Here is a 12,549-nt window from a genome sequence, read left to right as displayed (position 1 = left end):
GGCAAACTTAGTATTACCCTCTGCAACCTTATTAATGAATGATCAGTAAATTACTTTATTATTATTATTATTATTATCAGCTTTATTCAATATTATATTTTTGGTACAATATAGAATTTTCAGCGTAAAGTATTTCAACAAGTTTCCGTTTTTTTTCTTCTTGGTCGGTCCTGGCGATAAATATTGAGTGATCGCCAGTTAGATGTTAGCAGTTCAGTAAATGAACATCTGAATAATGTGCATTCTTTTCGCTGTATATTGCCAGCAACCACATTGGCTCTTATTGAGTTTTTTGTAACTTTGACAACGAAAGGTTGTACACTTTTAAGAAACGCAGAAGAATACATCATGTGATTAATAAACATATTGATATATTCAAACAAATAAAAATAGATAACTTGTTGAAATATCTGGATGGCAGGAACAGGTAGCCCAGATGCTCAAGCAGGCCGCCTTTTGTTTATAGTGATAGTGCTAAGTAAAAATGTTAACACGGAAAAAAAGTACCCAGCATTACACTCAAGAAACTCACTGATTTGACACACTTTAGTGAGTACATACAATTTTCAGTTATTTAATCTATATAAACTGTAAATTATTCAGCAAGCATTATCAGATCATATTATAAAGACGATAAATTAGCGAAGCCACAAATCAATAACAAATATTAACGTGACTTTGATGCCCGATATCACTTGTGACTAATGATGCTCCTCTCAATTTTAAGGTAGAATGATGGTGAAATAAATAGTTAAATGGCATGCTGTGGAAGCCATATATACATTTGCTGCTTGAAATTTACATTGAAACATAATAAAATAACCACAGAAACGAATTGCTTAAAAGCAATATGTACATTAAACAATTACGCAAGTCATACAGATCGTGTAATCTAAACTAAGATCCACGAACAATGTTTATATGAAACAAAGAGAAAGACAGGAGTATAACAGAAAAAGATATTAACAGTTGATGATGGCGACGATGAGCTGTGTATGGATCTGAAAGAAATATTTCCCATCATCTTTATTCAAAAACAGTTGTCAATTAACACATGAAATTTTTTATTCTCAGGAAAAGATACAGTTACAACAATAATTGAGATAGAATATTTCGCATCACATAATTGTGCACATCATAAGTAACTTTATATTCTTCTTTGCAAAAACTATCTGACAAAATAGTGATCTGTAACATCATTACTGACATTATATTTGTATAGATAATAAAATCAGTAGGGAATTTCTGTTCAACCTCATTAACCATATGAGTTTTGTTTTTAAAACATTTATAAAATGTCTACGAATTCATCGGTTTTTTAAGGGTTGTAGTTTACTCCTATTTATAGGAATACTTTTTTATTAATAAATAATCCTAATCTCAGGAACTGCATAAATGTTCGCATATTACATTTTCAGCCAAACATAACGAATGCCCTAATAGTACTACAATTCGTACGTCCAAACATCAGAATATGGAGATGGTTTCGAATGCACAACTAAATGGAAGTAACGGGTCTTAAACAAAATCCAAAACTTAAATGAATCAAAATGAAAAATCACTTTGGTAAACACCCATGTTTTACTTCGTTGATATGTCAACACTATAGTAACCAAAACAAATACAACACACACCTGAACTAGTCTGTTAAATTTATGCGTTTACACAGATTCAACATTACAATCATTCCATTAATTTTACAGAAATCCAAAACAAATTTAGAATTCAATTTTGTTGGTATTCATTACACGACAAATATGATTTTTCTTTTTTTAAAAAAAGGAAAAGAAAATTTATGTATATTGAGCAAACATATTAATTTAAATCTGGTAAAAAGTAAAACCATGATAAGTATAAATCAATAATAAGAAGGAATTCTTCCAGAGAAGAAATTCCAAATACACATTTTTTTCATAATGTTAATAATAATAAAAACAATCGCAAGAAGAAATAGTACAGAAATGAGTATACTTTAGATTATCTGTAGAGAAGAAGTAAAAAGGATAGGGCACGGAAATAATGATGAAAATGAATAATGATGGTATTATTATGAAGTCACTTGAACATATATGAACGCACGCACGCACGCATAAACACAAATACATACGTTTACAAAGTGTAATTCCAACAAAAAGTTATCAAACAGTTTGTACCTCTTTTATCTTTCATTTATTTATAATCATCAGCTTTCAAAAAGACATTGTTATTGAAGGTAAAGAAAATGTGTATTGGAATCAATAAAGAATAAATAATCAATATACATCGGAAAGATAGTCATCCATACAAAGGAGATAGATGTTGAGTGAAAAAATCATTCCGAACACTATATATATATATATATATATATATATATATATATATATATATATATATATATATATATATATAATTGTTATTAAATCTCTGCGCCTATATAGAAAAGACATTATATCAGTGAGAAGTAGTTAATGTAGGATTAGTAGTAGGGATAGTGATTACAAAAAAAGACTCAAGTATGTATATTTATAGTATAGCATAAAAATTACAATATACTGTGGAATAACAATCATTGTCATCATTTGTAAAATTTATCTGTCACGAGGGACAAAAAGGAAAACATGTCGCAGTAAAGAAAATGGAAATTTTAACAAGACGTTTGAATGGAATAAGTGTTGTATAAATTGATCCTGTAAAAAAAACACATCGAATATCTCACCTAATTTTAATATGGGTGTTTCTTTGCATTTTCTGTTCCATGTAATAAACAATATGAAGTGAATTATTTACTGTTGCTATTATTACTGGTGTTGCGATTTGCTATTGAACACTCCAGTCTGCCAGAGTATAATTATCACAATTACCAGAAGTATGCCACCGACAACGCCAACAATAATTAATTTCATACGAAAATTTTCCCACCAAGTTTTTCGGGCCACTTTTGTAGCAGTTGTTTGGAATTGATTAGCCTGAAGAAAAACGATTTTGAATAATTTTTGTGAGTTTATACATAAGAAAATATAAAAATAAATCATTAGTCTTTTCTTCGAGTTGAACATGGCCTTATCAACTTTGGTAATAGTTGTAAGACATGTCAATTTTCTATTGAGGTTGTCTGGAAATAGTGGGTAACTGAAGAGTAGTTCAAGACCAGTTGGACTGTTACGTTGTGTTTTGTGGAATGAGAGTGGATTACGGTTCGCCTTTTTCTATGAAATAGTTACACTAACACATAAAGGCCCAACAATGTTCAAGTACTATTTTCCTCACAATTCACAGAACTGTCGAATCATCGACTAATTGAACAGCTCTAATACAAAAAGCATAGTATTCAATATAAAAGCGAACATTGCCTTATCTATAATAATTTTCCCTTAAATAAATTATGCCCTCAAAGGAGAACGATAAAAGCAAAACTAGAATACACAAGATACAACAAATTTCTATATTATTATGAGCAAAAGAAGAGAAATCTACATATAAATGAATGTAAAGAACAATAGCCGTGACATACGACCCTGTAGTAAATTTCAGAAGAAATCGGTTGCGAAGGAAAACAAAATGCGTTGCCTTGACAGAACAACTTACAATGCGGAGAGAAAAAGATTGTATACTAACAGAAAGACATAATGTGTATGTGTGAGAGAAGAAGTAATCGATCGAGGAGAAAAACAATAAACAAAGTAAATTAATATCTGCAAGTATTGCTTTTTTGTTTATACATTTACAAGCATTAAGTTAGGAAGTAAATGTTACAACCTACATTTTTGTACAGATAATAGTTAACTTGAGTCAAAAATGAAATAAAAGTGCAAGCATTGAATATATATTGAGATAAATTCATTAGCTGGATTACAGAAGGATAATTGACGTATAAAAATGGGAGAGAAGATTTGTAGATCAGGTGAAATTTCGTTTTCTGAATTAAATGATTGTACCATGAAGTTTTCATAGTTCTCCTGGACAACATTTCCGACATAAACTACCTGAAGTTTATGTTGATGATGTTGTTTAGAAGAACAACGAATGCTTCAAGGTTTACTTATCCGACTCAAAGGATGAAACTACACGAAAACCAAAAGCCAACCGATGATTAATAAGAATGACAGAACACAGAAATTTATAGAACTAACTTTTAATAAACTTAATAACCTGAATTATGATAACAAAACTTTTGAAGGCAATTTTACATGTGAAAATACGATTGATTGTCTGACATCTATAAAATATTCAACTTCCTTATCTGATATTGTTCAAATTGAATAAATGAACTGTTTATGATCCAATATTTCATTTAAGTAAAGTACATAAAAACATATTGAAAATACAGATACAGCTTTAATAAATAAAGGTTAATAACTATCGATAAGTTTAAATTTTAGGTGACTAAACGACTCGACATTACGAAAGCGAGTAATATGTCATGTAATTTATAACTCTAAAAAGTCGAAATACAACACAAAAAAAGTTGCATAAAAACCCTTACATTATATATATGTATTTCTCTTCAAAACGAAGTATCATTATCCAGACATTCTTAGTTCATTTCATGATTCTACATAAGTTGGTACGTGATTTTAAATTTAAAGACTAACTTAGCGACTCTTCAAAATATTATTTAATTTACTTATTCTCCTTAAGAGGACTTGTAAGCTTCAGCTATACTAGTTTTGATATATGCTTTTCATTTTGTATCTTGAAAACAATCTAACGGCTATTTAAAATGTTAACTGATACAACAGGATAAGATATACAATCAAAGTTGGTTTAACATATTGAATAGGAATACCTTTCAGCCAACAACCTAGTGAGTCAACGTCTTGGTAAAACTGAACTATACTGACGACCTTGAATAGATCGAGACTTATGATAACCCATATCCGATTTCTGCGCAAAAATCAAACTAAGCAAACCCTACCGATATCTAGTTCCCAAAATATTTAAAATCGATGGAAAAAGTATTCTTATGCAACCACATAATAGATGTGACATAGTATGTAAACTTAACTCAGAGAAATACCCGCCGCTAATGAAGATTGCATCTAAATGATGTGATTTTGGATATAGTCAAGAGCGTTTATATGATCGCAAAGTATTTTCTCACTCCAACTCCTAAACCTCTCTCTAAACAATAGGATGATACCATAATTTATGGACGAAGTAGTTAGGCATTAGATAGCACCTCTTGAATATTTGCGCGAAATCCATTCATCCATATTGCTATAAAGCACTCGCATCATAGCTGTATCAGTTTGCGAGTAAAAACCTCATAACCCTAGCCCAAACTCCTAATACATAACCCTTATCATTCTTCCTTTACTATAATAATTTAACACATAAAGGTTCATTGATCATGTTAGAACTATTTATCTACAATAATTTTATTTATGACTTCTTATTGTTAATTATTTTATTAGTAAACACTTTTCTGATTGGATAATAAGTCACCTAAGATCCCCAGTATAGTAAGTTTTACCAGCCTTTCTTCTTTAAATAGTGACGACAAAATTAGAGTAAACTCTGGTGCTGATCACTTACTAAACATGATCGGATTTATGACAATTAGTCTACTGAGATACATTGCTAACAAGAAATCAATATCTTAGTATACTTAGTAGCAATTCCTCAAACAAAAACGCAAGTCATTTGATAAACAACTTCCCAGTAGTGTTAACACAAATAGAGTGCGAAAACGGCAAGTCATCTTGATGTTAACAAGATCGTTAAAGGTGATCACAAATCGGGATTCAATGTAGAACAGTGACTGAATGAACCATACACCTTTTGTACTTTATTTAGGTAATTAGCCGTGAACCAAGCTATTTGTGTGTAGGCAAGTAATACTGTGGTGTGGGTTACTTATATCCACACAAGTAGTATATAACGGTGATCAGGCATAGAATGCATTTCAGTAGGTCGATGAGGAAATAACGGGAACGGAATGCAATTGGTATGAAAACGCATGAACAATGAAATCTGAGACAATGGATTGATGTTTGCAACAGGAACAGTCAAGTTTGAGATGATGGATTGGTATATCGCAAACTAACGATTTACTATACGGTTCTCAGATTTTATTGAGATACATCCGACTGTCCCCACTGGTATTCTGTTCACTATAATACTACCTGGGTGCCCAGATCAAATTAAGTGGAATGGGGTGTGAAACTCTGACCTATAGTACGAAAGACAAATGCTTCGACCATTAAGTCACAACTTCATAAGACGTTGGTCGGCTGAATACTGTTTGAATTAGTGTATCTCGAGTGATAATAAGAATATTGTTGGATTTTAAAGTCAAGTCCAGGTCACATCTGAGATATAAATTTTTCTATGGATAGAATGTCACAAGCAAATACTTATGGTATGAAACAATTTTTCAGAGAAAATTAATTATTATAATAGTTTGAATATAAATGCATAAGCCAAAATTAAAGCCGAAAATAATACAAAACATTATATAATTGCAAACACTCACGCTGGCTGCAAGTTCATCTGTTTTACTGACCAAATTGTTTAACCGATCACCTCGTTGAAGCGCTAGTCTAGTATTCTCTTGCATCACAGCTGTTACAGTATTCACATTATTACGTAACTGGTCCAACGAATCATTTCCCTTAGAAGAGTTGGGTGATTCCTGAAAAATACAGTAAATATGGGAAAAATGATGTTGCACACAATAGTCAATTAGAAAGAGCAACGATAATATCAATACGGGTAAACATGAAATGAATTTCACAGTTAGAGCTATTTACTGTTAAGCTATTAAAATGTGGTAATTACAAAAGTAGTTGGAACATATAGATTCGTTATTATGAAGTACTTTTGCATCATATTCAAGAAACTGTTGTAATAGCCAGAGACATAAACTTCATTACTCTAGAATAGGTAAGTAGTTAATTTAAAATAACTATTGTAATTAAAAAGGTTGGCAGTATAAATGCAATTCAGTCAGTCAGTCAGTAACAACGTAGAACTTCGTACGTACGTACGTACATCAGTTCGAGTTGCCACACCACATTAGCACAGAGATGCAGTTGTCGATTCAAATCCCGTAGTGGTAGAGGTAATAAGAGTATAAGCAGTAATCGGGAAGATTAGGGTTTGGAGATGTTATTTAAAGAGTATAATACAGTGAAATAAATTTGGAAAGAGGAAAAAAGGGACATGAAGAATTCAGAAGATTAGAATTTGGGAGAACACAGAGAGTGGATGCACCTGCGCCATTGCAAACGATTTTGAGCCATGTCATTCAGGGTCTCTAACCATCGGTTGCTATCGTCTCGCATATCCCAACCAGGTAGTCTACACCTGCCAACATGGCTCAGTCCACTTGTCAGTGACTTCATGGACTTGTGCCATGTTTTGGTTTGGCCGCCCCTAGCTTTCTTCCAACCTACTCCTATACCACTGAACATCGCACGTCGAGGCAGTCGGTCGTTGGGCATACGTAACACGTGTCCCAGCCATCTCAACTGATGAAGTTTCAGTAATTCATCAATTGATTTGTCATCCTTACCTAAAACCCGTTTCCTAACAACTGAATTACTTACTCGATGGTCCCATGATATACGAGCAATGTTTCGAAGACACCTATTATCGAATACTAGTAACCTACGAATTTCCTCTACTCTTACCGGCCATGTTCCACTGCCATAAGGTAGGACGGGACGAACTGCTGCGCAGTAAACACGTCCTTTGGTTGATAGATGGATATCTCGCCTACACCATAAATGACGCAAGTTGGCAAAAGCTAGTCGACCCTTCTGTATCCGTGCTGAGATTTCGTCACACACCAGACCACAAGGGCTGATGAGACTTCCAAGATAAGTGAAGCGGTCGACACACTCAACTACTTCACTCCCTATCACTAGTTCGGGTGTCGATGTAACCCAATCCTGAAGCAACATTTTTCATTTCGAGGGAGAGAATCGCATCCCGAACATGCTTGCATTGTTGCTTAGAGTGGTCAGAAGACTCTGCATTTTGTCAGCGTCTTCACCAAATAAAACTATGTCATCTGCATATTCTAAGTCAACAAGTGAACCTCCCGGTAGAAGTTCAACCCCTGGAAATTTAGATGAGGAAAGTGTTATCTCTAAAAGTACGTCGACCACAAAGTTGAACAAGAATGGGGAGAGTGGAGATTGGAGACAGAATCCAAATTAACTTTGATAAAGAGAAAGACGGATCAACAGACATGGGAATGATACGAATAAGTGACCAAAAATACATTTTACTATCTAGTACAAAATAAGGGAATCCGTTTCCTTTGGAAATCAGTTTCATCAGAGATGTCACGACTACACAAGGCTTCTGTACTTAGACTGGTGATAATAGGAAATCTACTTTTCTATGGACAAAGCAGTGTTTAGTTGACTAAATTTCTAAACTTTAGACTGACAGGTTGAAGGGTTCAACCTCTCTTTACACACTTCACTTTAAATAACTAGGTGGTAGTGTTATTAGCCTTCGCCCGAAATATGGCCTAAAACTAAGTAAACGAATTTGCACTCGATTATTGAGTTCTGTTAAGAAGAATTAATTTGAACGGTCAAGCACGAAGTATACAGACTAGGTGCTCTGTTCTACAAAATTGAGGAAGCTGATAGAAAAAGGACTGAAAATTGAGTGGTAAGTATTTTTGGAGTTTATTTTGTGTTTTATAGGACAGCCGGGTAAGATATGTTAAGCTTCGGTGTAGAATGCCGATGGATGAAATTATGGGACCATAAAGAGGGATGGAAGTGGTTAGAATGTCCTAGGAATAGTCGGCTCTCAAGGAACAAGTCCTCTGGATGAGGTGACACTGATTCATCTATCTTTTGTTTTCATATTTATTTTGCTACCTTAGTTCTTGGCCTTCAAGTCGCAGGAAATGCAACTAGTAACCATCATTTACTTGTCTTTACTTATTCTGCATATTCTGCGTATCTTCCTTCGATCTGATTTGTCCATTATTTTTTTAATTGGTTGATGGATTAGATCGATTCCTATGAGTTTGTTGATTGCTGACTGACTCGAGTGCCAAGCCTCTCACAAATTCTTTGGTGTTCTTTGTATTTTCTCTATCCAGATCTCAACATTTTTCTAATCGAACGAAAGGTACATAGATCGGGTTATCAATAGTAGAACTTATTGCAGAAGCAGTGATGCAGAGACGAGAAGACTCGATTTTACCGGTGATCAAACCAAAATGTGGGTTCGTTATGTGCGCTACGTATTCATCATCAAAAGCGATGTGATAGAAAACAACTACAATCTGATCAAAATCGTCTTCGATGACATAAAATCCACAATGGAAAAGGAGTCGAACAACAAATCATCATTATTTGATGTACTGATTATCAGAACCGACACAAGAAAACTGGAGACTCAAGTATATGAGAAGCCAACCCACACAGATCAAATTCTCAACTACAGCAGTGAAAACCCAAAAACTCAGAAGATCAATTACGTACAAAGTTTATTCAAGAGGGTGAGAACACAGTGCAGCACACTTTCAGCACGGAAAAATGAAGGAAAATATCTGGTGACCATCCACCAAAAGAACGGCTACCCACACAAGTTCACCAAGAAATGTTAACCCAACTTATTATCAGAAACGAAATCAAATACAGAAATCAGTAAACGGATAATCCTACCATATATAAAGGACATATCCGAAATTAAAACGTTATTGAAGCTGCTTGGAATAGGTGGAGAACATAAACCAGTAAAATCACTTTAACTAACCCTATGCAAACCACAGGACGAAGGGACAAAAGAAGAAAAACCAAACATCATCTACAAAACAAACTGTTCCAATCGCGAAAAACACTACATCAGACAAGGTGGATGCCCTTTTATCTTCGACTGCATAGACACCTATTAGCGGTCAAACGGCATAATATATCCTCGCTTACATCAATGCATGTGGACAACGGTGGACACATATTCGACGTCATTAAGTAAAAAATATGGTATTCAGCAATTAAAAGCAGATGATGTATAAATGCAGTCATGTACTCTCTTTTAAGATAAATAATAGGGATTGAAAAACTATGAGGTTTCAAAGCGGCCAAAGAAAATCTATGTGCCATCTGATTGTGCTTCAGATAGACAAACAAATCAATGAAACAGGGTTAGTAGTACAAGTACTCGGGAATATTTGATATAGCTTTCAGCACAAAAAGCATTCCATACAAAGGAATTGAAAATATTATAGGGGAAAAGAAGTGAGAAGTCACACAATTCATAGATATTAAAAACAGTATTCAATCAGAGAAAACGTTTAGTCAAAAATCTAGCCAAAAACGATTCCCCTCAGTTCACGAACTATAGCAGAATAGCCACTGACTCTGAGTAACACCTGATAACTTCTCCACAATCACCAAGACTCTAACCGGAAAGTCGTAGTGGACTGGTAGTTTCAAATCCTGTATCATTATTTTTCGTACCAATCGATAGATTCAGGATACTAAACAACTAAAAGTCTAATTACGATTCTTTACCACATAAACCAGATTAAACCAATTGAGGTGATGTCAAAACACCGAGAAAAAAAATCTTAGAATAACGTTTAAAGCTTAAAGATAGTTGACTATCTCTGAAATTTTCAGACGTCTTAGTTATTTAGACTTGTGAAACAAGCCACAGACCAACATTTCCAGATATTAGGGAGTTGTTCAGTCAAAATACATACAATTCTTTCAGTATATTATACATCAACCATAACTTACTTCTTAAAAGATTACAATCAGAAATGATACAATATAACTTACCATCAAATCTTCCAAGGTTATATTATAAGACTGTTGTAAACAATCTTTACCACCACTTTTAGCCCTTTGAAATCTTGTACCATCGCTTAGGAAATTGCGAGAAACCTGAAAATTAAAGTGTTGAAAAACAAAATTAGACTTCATTATTATCACGTAGTTAATTCGCTTTAGGGATTTTTGATAAACATGCGGTAACTGAAGGGAGAAGCTGAAGGGAAACCTAATACATCTATCAAACATGGTTCCAAAATCGACGGGAAACTGAGAACTAATAATATTACCGATTATTATCAGTCGAGCGTTTAAAGTGGGAATGATATTAATTCACAATCTCAAGTTGGGAGCTCTCTCAAACTAGAGGCTTTGAAGCACCGAAATTTATATCACACTACTCTATGGACTGGATTCAATCACATCGAGTGAGCTACTCAACTTTTCATATTCGAGTATCAGTCTACCTAGTCCAGCTAGTGAATAAGTTGGTTTTGAATTAGACCAAATAGAACCGATATTTTCGGCCACAAAAGTAGAGACTTTATCATCACACTTGTTAGTAGGATTTTAGATTTTCTGTGTATAAATGTGAATTTAACGTTAGACGTGTATTATAAGGGCGAAATTACATGTGACATACAGAAAACTGGAACATCCACATGGTACTTGGACCCCAAAAGCCTCAACTGTACCATGGATGTAATAGTATTCCTCGTTAGAACAAACCTCGGATCTTTTGGGTCTTACTATAATTCAACAATTTATTCAACCGTATTACGATTGGTGACATTTCTTAACGGACTCGTACAAACGACGCGTAAAAGTGCCTCCCAAGTAGCATGGCATTGATCTGTGGTGATGTTCGCACTATTCTTCCACAATCTACAGCGTTTGGAGATTAGTTTCATATAAACATTATGGAACATCTGAACCCCCAAGAAAAATTGTTCCCCTTGATTAAATGTGTACGATAATAAAGTGTGGTAGTCTGACTGTTTTGCGCAGTTCCACATACACACCAATCACATATTATTATCGAGATTAAATCGCTAAATACCATTATGTTAATTGAGCAAAAAAATTATAAAAACTAAGTTCATTTGTGAACAGACTAACCTCTACAACCAAGTTCCGAAATTTTTGTCGAGAAGCATTTCGATCGGTTACCGCGATAAAGGAAAGTCCTGAAACGGTCAGGCAGTGAAGAGAGAAACTAGAGTGAAAATAAAATCAAGACTGAAGTACTTACTCCCCTTCACTATAGTATATATCTTGATCTGGAGGATTACATAACAGATATTTAAGTACCACGTCTTCAAAGCTACGTTTTGAGAACGACCGATGCCAAACGATATGTTTCTCGTTTGTTATAGCAAAGTAGCGTAGATCCATCGTTCAGAAAACAGACAATTGAGCCAGCATTTCAAACTGTGCACCTATCTAGACTGCGCGCTGTTGGAAGCGCAAATAGCACAAACGAAATATGCTTCAGCCTTCAATCTTAAAATTATGAATGCAGCTGTAAAGAAACTTGTTTGACAGGTAACCAGAAAAATGAGCTCGTATGCTCACAGTTGAAAATTCCATGTCTTTCGAACTTAGGAAGACGGATTCGAACCTCAATTATCACTCGTAAATGTTTTAGATTGCTTAGTTCTGGTCATCATAATATTCACGCTCTATCTAAAGTAAACAATATACTCTCGCATCAAGCCTAGAACTGCTTGTACAGGAATTACTCAGAGGAAAAATATCCGAGGTTTGAAAACATGCTTCATACAACAAACTGTGGTTTATTTACAATCGACTCATTGGA

The 12,549-nt window shown here is 34.1% G+C and overlaps 1 protein-coding gene across 1 annotated transcript; it reads right to left on the bottom strand.

Moving 5' to 3' along the window:
- Positions 1-1,047: 1,047 nt before the first annotated feature.
- Positions 1,048-12,205, bottom strand: MS3_00004219 (uncharacterized protein). The gene is made up of 5 exons (XM_051212110.1): positions 11,983-12,205; positions 11,850-11,946; positions 10,740-10,844; positions 6,455-6,613; positions 1,048-2,945 (listed from the first exon to the last, which is right to left on the bottom strand). The coding sequence occupies exons 1-5, from the start codon at positions 12,123-12,125 to the stop codon at positions 2,778-2,780; spliced, it is 672 nt and encodes a 223-aa protein (XP_051072250.1). The 5' UTR covers positions 12,126-12,205; the 3' UTR covers positions 1,048-2,777.
- Between the last annotated feature and the right edge of the window lie 344 nt (positions 12,206-12,549).

Source organism: Schistosoma haematobium, chromosome ZW, assembly GCF_000699445.3.
Source record: "Schistosoma haematobium chromosome ZW, whole genome shotgun sequence".
NCBI lineage: Eukaryota > Metazoa > Platyhelminthes > Trematoda > Strigeidida > Schistosomatidae > Schistosoma > Schistosoma haematobium.
Note: the sequence above shows the minus strand (reverse complement) of the source record. Positions and strands in the feature narration are given on the sequence as shown.

Bases quoted from the DNA above. Each gene is read 5' to 3' on its own strand.
- MS3_00004219 (XM_051212110.1), bottom strand. From the start codon at position 12,125: ATGGATCTACGCTACTTTGCTATAACAAACGAGAAACATATCGTTTGG. The intron at 10,845-11,849 runs GTTAGTCTGTTC...TTTAATTTTCAG, and splicing joins TTCGGAACTTGGTTGTAGAG to GTTTCTCGCAATTTCCTAAG. The intron at 2,946-6,454 runs GTGAGTGTTTGC...GTTTTTCTTCAG, and splicing joins CAGATGAACTTGCAGCCAGC to GCTAATCAATTCCAAACAAC.